This window comes from Petromyzon marinus, chromosome 59, assembly GCF_048934315.1.
Source record: "Petromyzon marinus isolate PM22_M1 ecotype Great Lakes invasive population chromosome 59, UKy_Petmar_22M1.pri1.0, whole genome shotgun sequence".
Taxonomy (NCBI): Eukaryota; Metazoa; Chordata; class Hyperoartia; order Petromyzontiformes; family Petromyzontidae; genus Petromyzon; species Petromyzon marinus.
Window position 1 is genome coordinate 9057924 of NC_133725.1, and position 17469 is coordinate 9075392.

At 52.4% G+C, this 17469-nt stretch overlaps 1 protein-coding gene across 2 annotated transcripts in view; it reads right to left on the minus strand.

Annotated features, from left to right (window-relative positions):
- Positions 1–15027, minus strand: part of LOC116955416 (zonadhesin-like) — a 34999-nt gene extending 19972 nt beyond the window's left edge. The window contains exons 1-9 of one of the 2 annotated variants that reach the window (XM_076053089.1): positions 14608–15027; positions 10779–10929; positions 10115–10206; positions 9066–9203; positions 7408–7709; positions 5741–6021; positions 4214–4416; positions 774–918; positions 247–500 (exon numbers count right to left, since the gene is read on the minus strand). In XM_076053089.1, coding sequence (XP_075909204.1) covers positions 247–500; positions 774–918; positions 4214–4416; positions 5741–6021; positions 7408–7709; positions 9066–9203; positions 10115–10144 — 1353 coding nt within the window. In that variant the 5' untranslated portion in view covers positions 10145–10206; positions 10779–10929; positions 14608–15027. Of the gene's footprint in view, positions 1–246; positions 501–773; positions 919–4213; positions 4417–5740; positions 6022–7407; positions 7710–9065; positions 9204–10114; positions 10207–10778; positions 11443–14607 lie in introns of those variants that run through there. The other variant, XM_032976484.2, reaches the window with a different exon arrangement.
- Positions 15028–17469: the final 2442 nt, after the last annotated feature.

Genomic DNA, 17469 nt, shown 5'->3' on the forward strand with positions numbered 1-17469 from the left:
CAAAGAGTATCAATGACATTGATATATATTTTTTACTTTGAATATGCTTCAGTTACCACGCACCTCCGATGAGCACGGTTGACAACGTACGGCGGTGCGAAAGAAGTTCAACATAAATGACCACGCATCTGCGATTCAAAACAAGCACATCCGTGTCTGGAATTTTTTGTCGACTCGGTTCGTTGAAATTGTCTGTGTGTGTGTGTTTTATTTATGCAAACAAACTGCCAAGCCAAAAACCCTTACCTGGACGGCGCCCCCGGGCAAGAGTCTAACCCTGGTGTGGTTGCCGAGCTGCACCTCGACGGCGCGCGTGTACGACACAGCAGCTCGAGAGCCCATCGCCTCGTTCTCCACCAGCACGCGCCACGCGCCGTCGAGCCGCGAGCCGGCGTAACGCGCGGACGGGGCGGCCAGCGTGTACGCGCACGTGCCCATGAAGTCGAAGTAGGCCCCGTCGAACGTCACGTAGTGAGGGTCGCCGGACGCCTGGCAGTGGCCTGGAGGTCCGGGGGTGGTGGAAGGGGGCATGGGTTGAGTGGGGGAGGGTGGTTACACATGGAGGAAGAAGACCGAACCGGTAAACAGCTGCCAATTTAAACAAAAAAAAACTTAATTGTGAAAAGCCACAGGGCAACACTTTCCCCCTCCTGCCAGACTCATGCCCACGTACAGAATGGTTGTAATGATGATGATGTTGTTTTTATTGATTGTAACGTTGGAGATGTGAGTGAGGATGTTGACGATGATCAATGTGACGACGATGACCTCACCCTCCAGGGCGTTGCAGCCGATCTTGCCGTCGTCCGTGAGTCCGCACGTGTGGAGGGCAGGGCAGGAGAAGGCGTCGCATTCCAGTTCGCCGGCCTCGCACACGCACCGACTCCTGCAGTCATCCGAGATGAACTCATCTCCCAGCTGGCGCACACACGCATGCACGCACACACATGCGTGCACACACGCTCACACACCGCACACACACAAGCAAACACACGGGCGCACACACCGCGCACACACAAGCTCACAAGCATGTACACGCCCACGCACGCACACACGCACACATACACGCACGCACGCAGACACGCACACATACACACACGGAATCATCAACAACATCATCATCAAGAGCAGAAGTATAATCAGCATTCGAGTCATCACCAACGTAATATCATCGTTTACATTTGCTTTATCATCCTCATCAATGTCATCGTCATCAACATTACCCATAACCACCTTGTGGGACAGCCGCGACTGTGAGTCCACCTTGGCTAGACTGCTGTAGGCTGCGTGGGAGAGGTGATGGGAGGTGCATTATCAATACAATCAAGTATGTGGTCTCCTATAACGTAGCGGTGATAGTTGCATTCTCGAAGAACACCGCGTTAATCATCAATATATAATGTAGGGAGTAAAGCACAGTACGCGATAACACGTGAGATGCGTACGCAGGCCGAACAAAGACCGAGGAGCGTGGGGTAGCATCTAGAAGCATCCAGCAGCATCCCACTGCCTTGCGTCACGATGCTACGCCGAGGCATCCGTACGACCGCTTACTCCTACTCGCCCTGTGACGTAGCTCCGTTCGCTCGATCGCGTTATATGTACAATTCGCATCCGCGTTTTATAAAAGCGTGTTCCCCATAATAGATTCATCTCGTTATATCCAATTCGCGTTATGAAAACTACATGCGGCGTCACAGGAGAACGGACCGTGTTAAGGAATTGTATATGGAAGAATAAGGAGAAATCCCGAGCTGCACGTGCACCCCACGTGACACACGTTGTGTGCCTTGCGTGTTTTTTGTGCCGTGGATAATTTGCGTCGAACCTCACAGGTAGGAGGAGGGGGTCCCACAGCGGCACTCCATTTATTTATTTTCCTTAAGATAATGAATAAGGAGGCCTTAAACTAAACTAAAATATTTCACCAGGTAAAGCCCCACTGAGCTATGGAGCTGTTTTTTTCATAAGCGACCTGGCCATCGCAAATGATAGCTCGGTGAAAGTGGGCCATCATCGTATGGAAATTTATAGCAGCAGCCAAAGACTCTAAACGCGTGACGTTGATTCAAAATGTGGAGAGAGACACCGCATACTCCAAATATACAGCAGCAGGCGTCAGGGTCGGGATCAAATCCACGACCTCCTGTATACCAGGCGAGGCTGTCAACATCTCCTAGCCACCACTGCACCCTCTTTTCCTAGCCTCCAGGAACTTCTGGGGTTGTTTTTCGCACGTCAACAACAAAAACAAAGAGAAAGAACCCCCGTGTAGCCTGAACAGATAATCGTCACTGGTGTTGGCCATGCGCGGGAATCGAACTCAGGTCGTCAAGATCATAGTGCAGCGTGCTAACCGCTACGCCACTGCTCCCCACAACACACACGTACAAAGATCCCCCATATAGCCTTAACAGACTGTAGGGGCAAGTGCTGTTAGCGAGCACCTATGAAGGCCGGAACGGTACACGAGGGGATGGGTGGCCGGCACCACGCCCGACCGCCTTTGTCTCCCCAGTGGCGATGTTTACCCACCCCACCAGGTACTCATTTGAGGCTGAGTCGACCTAGGGGAGGCCCAGGACCGGTTCAGATAATCGTCACTGATGTTGGCCGTGAGCGGGAATCGAACCCGGGTCGCCAGGTTCATAGCGCAGCGCGCTAACCGCTACACAATACCCGCAATTCGCCACTAAGTGGCGGTGACGTCACCACGACGCTTGTGCCAGGCCATGTGCACTTTGAGGCCAAGTGAAGTGTTGAAGGCTCGCTGACAGGAGGTCACGGGACAGACCCAGGTGCCATGGATTGGTAGATGCACCAGCTGTACCCCCTACTGTGCCAACTTGCTGCATTGTATCTGCCCGGCACTCCGCTCGTTGTTGTGAGCATCGCTCCTCTGCCCTCAGTTGTTGTCGGAGGGCGACTGCCTCCAACTGCCCAGTAGCAGAGTCCTTCACGAGCCTCCTCCATAGAGGCCAATATTGACACCGCTGGTACCGGTCATCGGCAAGTCCGCTCAGCTCCACATCCTCCGGTACCACATCACTCCATCTTTTCTCCAGCCGATGTCGTGCCCGTTTAGCCTCCTCAATGCGGCCAAACAGAAGCTGCTTGGGCTATATGACCCAGCCAATGCAGTCTTGCCTGTCGGAGGAGCTCACTGATGGGAATGTGTCAAGATATTTCAAGGATTTGTGAGCTTCTCACACAATCCAGCCTGATTAAACCCAGGATGGATCGTAGGCAGGCCATCCTGAATGTTTCTAACTGGCGCAGATGTTCCATTAGAGGGGTCCACGTTTCACAAGCATAGAGAAGGGAGGGCATGACTGCGGCCGAGAAGACCCGAAGCTTCTTGCGGAGCGATAGACCAGGTAGCTTCCACACAGCGTTACGAAGCCGCCTGACTCAGAGTGAAAACTCTGCTGTCAAACCGGAGCGGGTCGTAAGCACACTGTCCAAGGTATGGGAAACTCTCCACTCTCTCCACAACTGCTCCATCAGCAATGGTGAACTGCAGGGGTGAAGTGTTTGGTGGCATAAAATACCCAGGCAGGTGCTTAGTTTTGGTGGGGCTGACGGTAAGACCCCACCTCTTAGTGGCACGCTCCAGGTTCGGCAGCAGCGCCTTCAACTCCCCCTCTGAGTAAGCAGCAATCACCAGATCATCGGCATACATAACATGGTTGACCAAAAGGGAGCCATCCCTCGATCGCAGCCGGGCATCGATCAGCATCCCATTGTATCTGTACCATCTGGTACATGTACACACCAAGGCCGTAGCCATAGAGTCAACATTGGGGGGGGACCAAATCTTTAAGGGGGTCTGGGGGTCCCCCCCCCCCCAGAAAAAAATCTACATTTGAAAACGAATTTCCTGCCTAAAAGATTAAAAAAATCACAAACACATAGGATTGACTTTTTATGTATTTTTTTACAATAATGTCTAATAGTGTATTGTATTTACATTGCTCTGTTTTAACGTTTTAACCTTTTCTTGTTTCATTGTATGTAATGGCAGAGATTAGGGATAAACAAAGTACAAGAATAACCACAATCATATAAACAGAAATCAAATTTATAGCAATATATTGGGGGGGGGGGCATTTTGAGCATATTTTAATATTGGGGGGGACACATCCCCCCCCCCAATATTATAATTACGGCCTTGGTACACACACAAACGCACACACGCAAACACACGTCTCACCTTGTAGTACTTGCCGTTGTTGATGCACCCGCACTGGTCCGCGCGCACACACCGGTCGTGCTCCAGCAGGTAGCCCGCGTCACAGACGCAGCCCTCCACGCAGCCTCCCGCGCACTGACCCTCGCCCGGACCCCGCGCGCACGTCGCGGGGCACGGGGAGGCGCAGTGCGAGTACGAGCCGCTGCCGGGGCACGCTGGGGAGGCTGGGTGGGAGGAGTGGGGTGGGGGTGAAAGTCAAGAAGGCAGCCCTGCCGGAAATTGGGCACCGCGGTGGCCGGGATGTTGAAGCTCACCTCTTCTCTATTGCCCAAGAGTATTGAGTCTATTACCCATAGACGCAACACTGCCCATAGACTCAACACTACCCATAGACTCAACACTGCCCATAGACTCAACACTGCCCATAAACTCAACACTACCCACAGACTCAACACTGCCCATAGACTCAACACTACTCATAGACTCAACACTGCCCATAGACTCAACACTGCCCATAGACTCAACACTGCCCATAGACTCAACACTACGCGTAGATTCAACACTACGCATAGACTCAACACTGCCCATACACTCGAAACTGCCCACACACTCAACAATGCACAGAGACTAACACTGCCTATAGAACCAACACTGGGGAGTGACGGTTCCTAGGAGATCTTAAATACCTCACCTGGTATACAAGAGGTCGTGGGTTCGATAACAACCCTGATGCCTGTTGTATATTTGGAGTTTGCATGTCTCTCTCCCCATGGTTGCGTGGATTTTTCTCTGGGTCCTCCGGTGTTTCCGTCCACATTTAGAAATGTGTGCTTAAAGTAGTTGGCTGCAATAGATTTCCAAGTGATAAGCCACTGCGTCACTTGTGACCAGGTTACTTCTGAAAAACAGCTATGTAGCTCAGTGGGCCTTACCTGGTAAAATAAAAAAAAAGTTTTCATTTTAGTTTACTTTCTCATACCACTGCTGTTGTAAGGGCTCTAGGAAGCCTTCTATAAGTTATTTTGGCCTACTCTCATGATGCAAGATGTCTTAAAAAAGAGGCGGAAGTTCGCACACTTTCCCTACACGTGACCAGTCGATTGGCTGTGCTGTACCCGTTCATACCGCTGGCGGTGCTGATTCCAGAAACCTGCACCACAGTTTCACTTACCGAGCCAGGAGATCAAATCGAATCAGAAACCTGCACCACAGTTTCACTTACCGAGCCAGGAGATCAAATCGAATCAGAAACCTGCACCACAGTTTCACTTACGGAGCCAGGAGATCAAATTTGAATCAGAAACCTGCACCACAGTTTCACTTACCGAGCCAGGAGATCAAATTTGAATCAGAAACCTGCACCACAGTTTCACTTACCGAGCCAGGAGATCAAATCGAATCCCGTCAGCGCGGTAACAAATACACCACGAAGTTACCGTGAGTGCACCTGATGCCACATAGGGGCAGCCGCCACCTGGGGGGACCCCTTGGCCCCCGACTGCTTCAGGGTGCAATGCCGGACGGTCGATACGATGCCGGGCGACTCACGGCAGAGCGTCTCGTTCCTCCAGCCGCCCGGGGCGACGCCGGCCTCGACGCAGGCAGCGTGGTATGCGGAGAGGGCGCGGCACAGCGGGGCGGTGCCGGCGGAGGCCTGCAGCGCCAGGTCGAACACGCAGCCGTCCACGTAGGGCCGTGGGTCGACGGCGCCGGCGCAGGCGGCGAAGGGGCCCGTGGAGTCATTCAGCACGCCGCACCTGTCGTTACCAAACGCCGCGGCCACGTCGGTCGGGCCCGGGGCCTTGCCGTCGCCTGCGTCGTCGGAGCCGCTGTGAGAATTATTTTTTTTTTGTTGGGAACAGCAAAAACCGCGGGGGAGACAATTGGCAGGCGGCAGATCCCGGAGTGCATCCGTGACGTCGCGCGGATGCGCTGGTGCCGAAACGTCGTGCTGGTGGATTACGTGCCCATGGGCTGCACGGAAGCCGAGCAGCCTCACACCGTTGTCATTGAACCAATCTCGCCCATGCTGCACATAGACTCACCACTGCCCGACTCTTGGCGTCAATAAGATGACTCCACCCCGGGGGGGAGGGGCACTTTAGCCAGCACCTCGGGCAGGAAGGACGTAGAAGACATCCCATTCATTATCCTTTCCTGCATCCTTTCCACATATGTTCATCTTTAGTGGGATCATACATAACCACACCGTTAACCCACCTTTTGTTGACAGGGTATTGAGCCCACAAAAGCCTGGGACTTGCACCTATCCCCCCCCCCCCCCTTCATGCTTTTGAAGAAAAGAAGAGCCACTCCCTGTTGTCTGATGTCATGAAGTAGACTGAACTCCCTTACCCCCCACCCCCCATCAGTGTTCCTCCAGAGACAACAGACCACTGTGGCTGGCCACGTGGAATGACTAAATTCTGGCTGTGGAGGAGGATCCCTGTGCTCCAGTGGACGAATGTTGACTCCATTCACCATAAGGGGTGGAACATTCCTCAAGACAAAGATCCCCCGTGTAGCCTTAGCTGACCACAGGGGCAAGTGCTGTTAGCAAGCACCTATGAAGGCCGGAACGGTACACGAGGGGGTGGCTAGTACCACGCCCGACCGCCTTTGTCTCCCCAATTGCAATGTTTACACACCGCACAAGGTACTCGTTTGAGGCTGAGCCGACTTAGGGACCGTCCATAAATGACGTCACGCGATTTTGTACGATTTTTTACCCCCCCCCCCCGTCACACAGCGTCACAAAAAGTCAGACCCCCCTCTCAAATATGACGTCACAAAGCTCTGCCCCCTCCCACCCCAAAACCATATTTGCGTATTTAATGTGGCGCTGCACTCTGATATTGTAGGAGAAAACATTTTATTAAAATGTCTATTTAATTAAGTAGAACGTGTTGTCTATGTTTATTTAAAGTTGCGTATTTTGATGTGACGTCACATTTCTCAACCCCCCCCTCGTCACACATCGTCACAAATGTCTGACCCCCCCCCCCCTAGGAGTGTGACGTCATTTATGGACGGCCCCTGAGGGGAGGCCCAGGAACGGTTTAGATAATCGTCACTGGTGTTGGCCATGAGCGGGAATCAAACCCCGGGTCGCCGGGGTTCGTAGCGCAACACGCTAACCGCTGCACCACCGCTCCCCACCATTCCTCAAGGCAGGATGTCATCTCTCACACACACACACACACACTCTCTCTCACGTCTCGGGAGAGCCGACTTCCGTTATCTTCCAACTGTTGCCGAAGTCGGAGGCCGACGTGGCGCGGGTGCCGTCCCTCATCACGAAGTCGTCGCCGGGGTTCCCGTTCATGTTGGAGCAGAGGCCGCACAGCGCATTGGCGAAGGAGGTGGGGAGGCGTGCCACGGCGTGGCTGCCCCCGTCGTACAGAACCTCCAGCTCGAAGTAGCTCCACAGGCGCATGAAGTTCCCCGAGCGAATGACGGAGAACCCCGCGCTGCCGTTGGAGTAGTAGTACGGCACGTTGATCTCGACTCCGTCCAGCTGTGGCAAACAAGGTTTTGTCGGTGCCACCGCTGCTACCGTGGACATTGCGGAAGTTCTCTTTGGCACGGCAATTGCAACAATGGTAATCTCACAGAAAGAGAAGACTGGTGGGGCAAGGGCTGTTAGCGAATGGCACCTACGAAGGCCGGCATGGCACACGAGGCCAGCACCCGTACTAAGGGATGCCCAGGGCTTAGGAACATAATCGTCAATATTAAAATATGCTCAAAATGTCCCCCCCCAATATATTGCTATAAACAAAATAATTGCTATGCTATGTAAATAAAAACAACAATTTGCTAAACTTTGGCCACAATATCTGGACTTGTCCTCATATAAATCAATGCGTAGATTTCTGTTTATACGATTGTGGTTATGTTTGTACTTTATTAATCCCTAATCTCTGCCATTACATACAACGAAACAAGAAATGGTAAAAAAAAAGTTGAAACAGAGCAATGTTGACTCCATGGCTACGGCCTTAGTCACTGGTGACTGTGAGCGGCAATCGAACTTGGATCGCCGTCTTCCTAGCTCAGTGTGGCTAATCGCGACGCTACCGCTCACACACACGCGTACACTCAGCGTCTTCCTAGCTCAGTGTGGCTAATCGCGACGCTACCGCTCACACACACGCGTACACTCAGCGTCTTCCTAGCTCAGTGTGGCTAATCATGACGCTACCGCTCACACACACGCGCACACTCAGCGTCACCCTACTTGTAAAACGTTCCCAGGCATTGTTGCTTTCGTTACGGACGCAAAGCGGTGCCCATTATTTGCTTCATCCTTTAATTTTAATTATCGTCGCCACATTGTACGTAAGTAAAAAAAAAAAGGTGCAGGCCTGTAATTGCTTGTTCGGCCACTGCTATAAAAAAAAACGGTAAGTCACTGCAGGAAGCTCTAGAGAGCCGCTCTTGAGGGTATTTAGATCTACACTTCCATGCTAGCCAGACCTCTAAAAAAAGGTGGAAGTACCTAAGCTTTACCCCGAACCCAACCGGCGACCGCTGGATTGCAAGTCCGGTGTGCTAACCATTAAACCATGGCAGCACCCCTCCATTCCACGAATGAGAGTTTGGCGTTGCCGTGGGTGGAAGCTGAAAGGCGCGCGGACAAAACCCACCGGGGCATTCGGGGAGATGACAATAAAAACGCCGTACAGATGGGTTCAATAATCCATCGCGAGCCTGCTGTCTCCTGGCCACCTCGCTCATTTTGAGCGACTTGGCCAGCGTCCCCGAGTGAGGGCGCCCCACCCCGCACGCCACTTTTACGCGCAGCTCGGAAGCTAAGCAGGTATAAAAAAAAATTAGCCTGGCCGGCGGTCGGGATGAGGCCCAGACTCACGTAGACCCTCCAGCCGAGGCCGAAGTGCACGCGGTGGTCGTAGAGTTCGATGAAGACGTCGCGGGTGTAGGCGATGGACCAGCTGCCAGCGATGAACTCGTTCTTCACCTGCACGCTCCAGCCGCCTCCAGAACACGGCTGCGTGTGCGTGCGTGTACATACACGTACGGCGGGTTTAATTTTAGTCAGCATTTATTGCTTTGGTCATTGTCGAAGGGCTACAGAGGAATCGCATTATGCGTTGCTTCGCATATACGCCGCCGATGAATGAGAGAACACATTTCCTTATGAGTTTATTATTTAGATAATTTTGCTGCTATACATGTCCGAATGATGAGCCACTTTGATGAGCTATCATTTGTGGCCAGGTCGCTTTTGAAAAATAAGTTAATATCTCAATTGGCTTTGCCTTGGATGGGGATGGTTTAGTATTGTATTTGTTTGTGTGATTTGTTTACCTCTCTTGTACTGTGCACTACTATCGTGTTGTTGTTGTGCTGTTTTATTGTTGTGACGATCTTACCCCGTGCCCCGACTGGACATCTGTGAAGAAGAGCTTTATAGCTCATCAGATTCCTCCAGGAAAATAAATATTCTGATTCTGTTTCGCATATGCGTTTTTTAACAAAAATGCGCAAACATTGTGGTTGGATCGAATAGTTGCCTGGTGTCCAGACTTAGATGAGTTTAGAAGAAAATCGTTCAACTAGAACGAGTGCTCCAGAATAGAGATGCAACGTCCCAGGTTCCGCATGTGCCTAGCAGGAGCTATGGCTGAAGAGAGCTGGGAATCGTCATTCATGGGTGCGGCAAATTGCTACTGAAGCTCTCAATGAGGTGGCCGGTTGGCGAAACGTAATCAGAAAAGAGCGTGGGGGGGGTCCGAGTACAGAGCCCCGTTGTACTCCAGTGGTCAATCTAGAAACAAGATGAGTTACCCACCAGCCTGATAAGACTTCGTCTGCTGAGTGTGAGGCTGTGAATGGCGAGCTCCCTCTCCAGGCACTCAAGTAAAGGCCTGGATAGGTCACGGGGCGAGGCTCGCGCACCTGCGTGAAGACGTAGGTGTAGGTGCCCATGAAGTCGAAGGTGCGGCCGTCGAACGTGACGTAGTGTGGGTCACCCCAGGCGGTGCACTCCACTTGAGCCACCGCAACAATCACATCGAGAAAAATACCAATCGTCATCAATGCGATTAACAGCGATGGTGTTAACTATGACAATAACATTAACAACATCAACAACGATAACATTACAAAACGTTAAAGAAATAATGCACTTCTTTGTGCCACAATATTTACCATTAAAGTAGCGGAATATGCAGTACACTAACCATGGGATGTACATGCACAGCGCTTGTGTCAATCTCCCCACGCTGTGTTGATTGTGGGGGTTGTTTAACCGTAATCTGCCACACTGGTCAGTTCGGGTTGATAAAGCTTTGGAGCAGAGATGTAGGAGCGGGAATCGAACCCGGGTCGCCAGGTTCGTAGCGCAGCGCGCTAACCGCTACATCACCGCTCCCCACACACACGCACGCACACACGCGCACACACACGCACGCGCACGCACACGCACGCACACACGAATTTGACCGAGGTTCACACCCGTGGCTCAACGACGCCCAGCTCAGTATTTCGGTGCCGGGTGACGATGGACCGTGAGATAATGAAGAACATTTTTTGAAGAAAAAAAAACCACACGGGAACTCACGGCTCTTGCGGTGACACCCGTGCACCCCTTCGTTGTCCGTGCCACAGAAGTTTAAGGTGAGGGGGCAGGAGCTTGGCTGGCACTGAATGCTGCCGGGGGAAGCGCACCTGCACTGCACAGCACACCCGGGCTGCCAGAACGCCTCGTTTAGCTGCACAAGGTGGGGTTGCACGCGGGCGGAGGGCAGTGGAGAAGGGAGTTGGGTGGGGCGAGAAGAGCGGCCTTAGGTTATGACTGTCCTTAAGCCTTACCTTAAACCGTATTTCATACACCCTAATGCTAACTCATGTCCACAAAACCTAACTCTTAACCCTATCCTAAACCTATGCCTAAACTAAATTTGAATCCCTCACCCATAACCCAAAACCATGACCTAACCCCTATAAACCCGACCCCCTAATCCCATAACCCCTAATCATGAATCTATAACCTGAACCACAACCCTAACTCATAACCCTAACCCATAATTTTCATCTTATATTTGCATAATAACAACAACCGCCATTCGCCACTAAGTGGCGGTGACGTCACCACGACGCTTGTGCCAGGCTATGGGCACGTGAAGTGTGGAAAGCCCGCTGGCAGGAGGTCCACGGGGCAGACCCAGGTGCCACGGGTCGACTGACTGAGACAACTGACTGATACACCACCTGTGCCCCCTACTGTGCCAACTTGTTGTGCTTTAGCCACCCGGCGCTCCGCCTCTTATTGTGAGTCTCGCTCCTCGGCCCTCCGTTGTTTTTGCAGGGTGACTGCCTTCAACTCAGCTCCACATTCTCCTGTACCACATTACGCCAGCTCTTCTCTAGCCCGTGCCATGTCCATTTAGCCCTTTTGATCCGGCCGAACAAAAGCTGCTTAGACATGCAGTGGCTGGGCATGCGGTCTCCATGACCCAGCCAATGCAGTCTTGCCTGCCAGAGGAGCTCGCCGATGGGACTCTGTCCAGATCTTTCAAGGATTTGTGAGCTCCTCACACAATCCAGCCTGGTTAAACCCAGGATGGGTCGTAGGCAGGCCAGCCTAAATGTTTCTAACCGATCAAGATGTTCAATTGGGGGGGTCCACGTTTCGCAAGCATAGAGAAGGGAGAGAATGACTGTGGCTGGGAATACCTGAAGCTTTGTGCGGAGCGACAGACCAGGTAGCTTCCACAGAGCGTTACGCAACCGATGAAAAGATAATGCCGCTCGACTGATTCGGAGTGATACCTTTGCTGTTAAACCGGAGCCGGTCATGAGCACACTGCCCAGGTATGGGAAACTCTCCACTCTCTCCATAACTGCCCTATCACCAATTGGGAGTTGTGGGGGTGGAGTGTCCGATGGTACAAAATACCCAGGCAGGTGGTTAGTTTTGGTGGGGCTGATGGCAAGGCCTCACCTCTTAGTGGCAGGTTCAGCAGCAGCGCCTTCAACTCCTCCTCTGAGTGAATAGCAATTACCAGATCATCAACATACATAACATGGTTGAGCAATAGGGAGCCATCCCTTGACCGCACCCGGGCATAGATCAGCCTCCCATTGTATCTGTACCAGATGGAAATTCCTCCGGTACAGCTATTGAAGGATTCACGAACTACGTGGTCAAAATAGATGTTAAATAATGTGGGAGCCAGAGGTCATCCCTGTCGCACCCCAAGGTGTACAGGGAATGGCTCCGACTCCCTTGCCACGTAGTTTTACCCAGGCCTGCTCACCATCATGGAGGTCCTTAATGATCGTGAGCAGAGGGTCAGGGACTCCGAAAGCATGAAGAACAACCCAGAGGCCAGGCCTACTGATGGTATCATAGGCCTTGACCAGATCAATAAAGCAGAGATGTAGGTCTTGTTGGAATTCCCTACACCTCTGCTATAGCAGACGGACAGAAATTATGGCATCTGTCCAGGACCGCCCTTTCCTGAAACCGCATTGGGGCTCCGCAAGTCTCTCCTCAGCGTGCCTAGCAAGGTGATGTTGAATAATCCTTGCCAGGACCTTTCCCGGAAAACTGAGGAGTGAGATGCCCCTGTAGTTGTGACAGTCTGTGCAGTTCCCCTTCTTAAAGAGAGGGGCCACCAGGGCTTCCTTCCAATCCTGCGGAACCCGTCCAGTGGTCCAGACTGTTGTTATGATTTCATGTAGGGCAGTCTGTGCACCAACGCCACCCTCCCTCTGGATCGCCTCCAGTACTTCCTCAACAGATGGCACCTCAGCCAGCCACTCACAGGGGGTGACTTCTTCCAATATTTAAGGCACCGCAGCCTCGGCAGGGTCATCCCCACTTTGTCCCACATTATCCAGTCTGAGGGATGTCCTCTCCCCCAGGACCTCACAGAAATGCTCATCAAATCTGCAAACCTGTTCCTGAGGGTCGGAGAATGAATCAGCGTTCTTTCCCCTAATGATGGTAATAGGTGTGGAGCTGCAGGTTACTTTTTGTATGGAATTAGAGATCAATTTGTGATCGCGGGCCATTGAGAGAGACTCCATCTCCTCAGCAACCTGCAACCACCACCCATCCTTGCAGCGCCTCACGGCTCTCCAAACCTCCGAGCGAAGGCTGCCGTAAGCCTCCTCATTCTCCGACGTGGGATGCTGTAGCCGACGAGAGTGGGCCTGTCGCTTTTTCTCAGGCAGCTTGAACACCTCCTCTGTCAGCCAGGGTCTCTGGGGAGGTCTGGACCGCGTACCCAAAGCAGCCATTGCGGCGGCATGAGCCACAGTCCTAAACCTCACCCATTTACCCTCGACATCAGGAGTGGGGCACGATGCCAACCCCAGCCACAAGCGATGATTAAATTCTCGCTTGCAACTTTCATCAGCTAGATGAGACCATGCCACTAAGGGTTTGAATGGGGTCCTGGGTGTACACCCACCACTGGAGTGGAAGAATGGCAGGCGCATCTTACAGATGACAAGTCGATGGTCAGTGGGCAGATCAGCTCCACAGTAGGTCCTGGTGTCAAGGACATGGACCTGCATCCGCTCTTCCATCACTATGTAGTCCAGCAGATGTTCTTGCTTGGACCCAGCATGCATCCATGATGTTGTGTGGATGTGGCCACACGTGGTGGTTTTTTGTTGTTTCTGGAGGAGCCCCGAGGGTAAGGATTCAGTCTCCTGGCTCCACCAAATAGGGTTTGGCCAGGAGACGTCATAGACGCCTGTCCCCCCTGGGCCCCCGGCACGAGCTTATAAAGTACATTTTTCCGTTTTGGTTTAGTGGTAAATAATTGAAGATGGGGGAGTTACTAGCCCCTTGCACCCGTCCAGAGCCCCCATTTGGCCGCTGTGGTGATCACAAACGCCATGAGGGAAAAGGCCAATCGGAATTGGCCCTCCCCCCACAGCACTGCACACGACAGCGTTGCCTGTCCGGCACCACGAGGAGGTAGGGGGTTGTTTTTGCATATAAGGGGTTAAACAGGCATGGCACAAGCGCTGGGGTGATGTCACCATCACTCAGTGGCAGATGGCAGTTGTTGTTGTTGGCAATGTTCGTGATAGTGTGTGCGCATTGGGAGGTCGTGGGAGGGGGGGGGGCAAGGACTAACTGACCGAGTCCGTGATTGCCTAAGTGCAGGAGGGCACCACCACTCCCCTGCTAGTAGCGGCAGTCTGTGTATCGATTGAGCCTCCCAGAAACGTGGTCACTTTTTGGCAGTGAGTCTCGGAGGAGTGTGGCAGTTTCGGGTGGGAGTGAAGCAGAGGTGGCACTCCCCTAGTAGTATCGACCTTCTGTGTTCCAGTTGAGCCTCCCAGACACGTGGTCTCTAATGGCTTTGAGTGCGAGAGGAGTGTAGGAGTCCATGATGCGAGTGAAGCGGCGGCGGCCGCCCACTCACCTTGTAGTAGCGGCCGTCCGCGTCACGGCACCCGCACTGGGCCGGCGGCACGCAGCGATCGCCGTCCCACCGCTGCGTGCTGTCGGTGCACTCGCAGCCCTCCACGCAGGGGTCCGCGCACCCCGCCGGGGCCGCGGGATCGTAGCACGTGGCCGGACACGTGGTGACGCACGAGCTGAAGCGCGTGCCAGCACCACAGTTCGCCTCTACAAAAGAGAAGAAGATTCCACGCCCCCCCCGCCCCCCACCCGGTTAGCCTCAATGTTCTGTTGGGGCGAGTGCTGTTAGCGAGTGGCGGTGGCGCCTGACGGCACCCGAGTGGGGTTAGGTGCCCTGCCCGCCTTTGTCTCCTGAGCGGCGACGTTGTTTACGCATCGCCTACCGGGTACTAATTTGAGGCCGAGTCGGCCTCACAGTGCACCTAGCGTTGCACAAGCGCCGTGGTGACTTCAACGCCACTTTGTGGCGAACGGCGGTTGTTGCTTTATACAGTGCACGTGGGTAGCGCACTGCGCTACGAACCCGCCAATCTGAGTTCGATTCCCGTTGGCTGATGAGTACGGAGTGCGGTGTGTAGTCAACAATCGCCGCAAAGGGGGCCGGGCGTGGTAGCTGTCCACCCACCCCCTTGTGTACCGTGCCAGCCCTTATAGGCGCTGCCACTCGCAAACCGCACTTTCCCCAACAGTCTAATAATGATATATGGGGAATATTTTTATTCTCTTGTGTCTTTATAAAATATACGTGTGCATTCATACGCTTGCGTGTTTTTTTTTTAATGGGCAGAGCAGCGGTGTAGCAGCTAGTGCATCGCAATACAAAGCCCAGGGGACAGTTAATTTTGCGCAGCTCAACGTTCAAAGGTCGGCACCATGTTCCAAATGCCAGTCTACGATTAGACAGACGACACTGGAATTGCAATGCCCCCCCCCCTCCCTACTCGGCGCTACGGTGGTGAGATGTTATCTCCCTTGTTTGATATGCAGGAGGTCGTGGGTTCGATCCCGACCCTGATGCCTGCTGCTGTATATTTGGAGTTTGCATTGATTTTTCTCCGGGTGCTCCGGTTTTTCCCTAAACATTTAGAAACACTGCTATAAATTTCCACACGATAGTCCTCTTCGTTGAGCTATCGTTTGTGGCCAGGTCCCTTCTGAAAAAGAGCAACACGGCTGAGTGGCGCCCCATCTGCTTAAATGTTTTAAAAATGTTCGTTTTATTCGGCAAAAGTTACCGCAGCCGGTGCCGTTCCTCCACGAGTTGGCGAACGAGAAGCCGGCCGCGTTGCAGGCCGCCGCGTATGCCTCCAGCGACCGGCACAGCACCGCCGCATCCAGGCCAGACAGCACCATGTCGAAGACGCAGTCGGCGAAGTACGGCGCGGGGTCGACGGACGTGAAGCACGGGGCCAGCGTGCCGGCCATGCCACGAAGCAGCCCGCAGTTCTGTGGGCCGGACGCGATCGTCATCTTGCCGGCGTCCAGGATAGCACCGGACAAGGCTCCCGTGTCGCTGTTCCCACTGTTTGGGGGGGGGGGGGGGGCGGTGGTTGGTAACGTTCATGGTGACGAACAGAACCAGAACATACATAGAGGGACTCCTCTACTTACAAACATTCGACTTACGGCCTTTCAGAGATGGGAACAAGCCTCGCAGCTTAACGTGACTTTACCTAATAGAACCAGAGAGTATGGATCCTTGCAGGCACGAAAGCTTCAAATCTAAATTTCAATGGTACAGTATATTTATTCTAGTAGTGGTATGCCAAACTCCCAGGGTGGTGTATTATCATCTTGTGCTAATTCCAAGCTTTGTCAGTGGTGCGTTTCATGATAATTTCCTTTGTCAGGGCGTTTGCTGTTTGCCCCCTCACAGCTTAAAGGGAGGCGACCAGCGCTTGGCTTTCTTCACTCCAACGCTGTCCGCAGGACAGGTTGGTCCCTTCACCTGATGAAGGCCGCTTGTGTTGTGGCCGAAACGACGTGATTTTTGTTGTTTTAATTTTTTACCTACGTGACTTTACCGAATAGAACCAAAGAGTATGGATCCTTGCAGCCACGAAAGCTTCAAATCTAGAATTGATAGCCTCTACGGGGAGGGTTTTCACCTATCTGTTAGAGCTTTTAACAGACAACGAGACAAGAAGTCACAGCTCATCGAGACGCTAACCTTCCTCAAAAGATGCCGCGACCACAAGGTAATACCCATCGCCTTCACACTCACTTCTGCTGCTGTGTCCTCACCAAATTCTAAACAGATTCTGTTTAAGACTAGCCTTTCTTTAATCTCAGAGAGGATAAGGCTACTCCGTTTTGAACTCGATACTTTAGACAGGACTCTCCTACAAGCACATTTAACGGTAACACAAAAAATGTCGCCTTCTGATTGGAACCACGTAGACAACATGACTGCTTCTTCTGCCGATTCACTATCAGTCAAATGCAAAGCTAACCTGATTTCTAAATTTTGATTTAAAGAACCCAGTCCCTCATATAACAAAACTAGACGTCAACAAAACCGTCATTAATCAGAGTAACACCCCAATTTCGGACAATCTGAAAACAGTACAGGCTAGAGGGCTACATTTTGCTGTCACCCCGAAACATATCCCTGTAGATGATATCATCTCTCAGGTCGATGTAGCTCTCAAAGGCATTGGGCACATCCAAGCAGACGTTGCGAGAGCTGAAATAGCCACTATTCTCAAGAATGCTAAGAAATGCATTAGCAACATCAGCAAAAAATGAACGCTCTGAACTCGCGAATTAAAAAAAATAGAAATTATATAGTCATCCTCTCAGCCGACAAAGACAACGCCACTGTAATTATGGATAAAGATTCGTACAACAACAAAATCCAGAA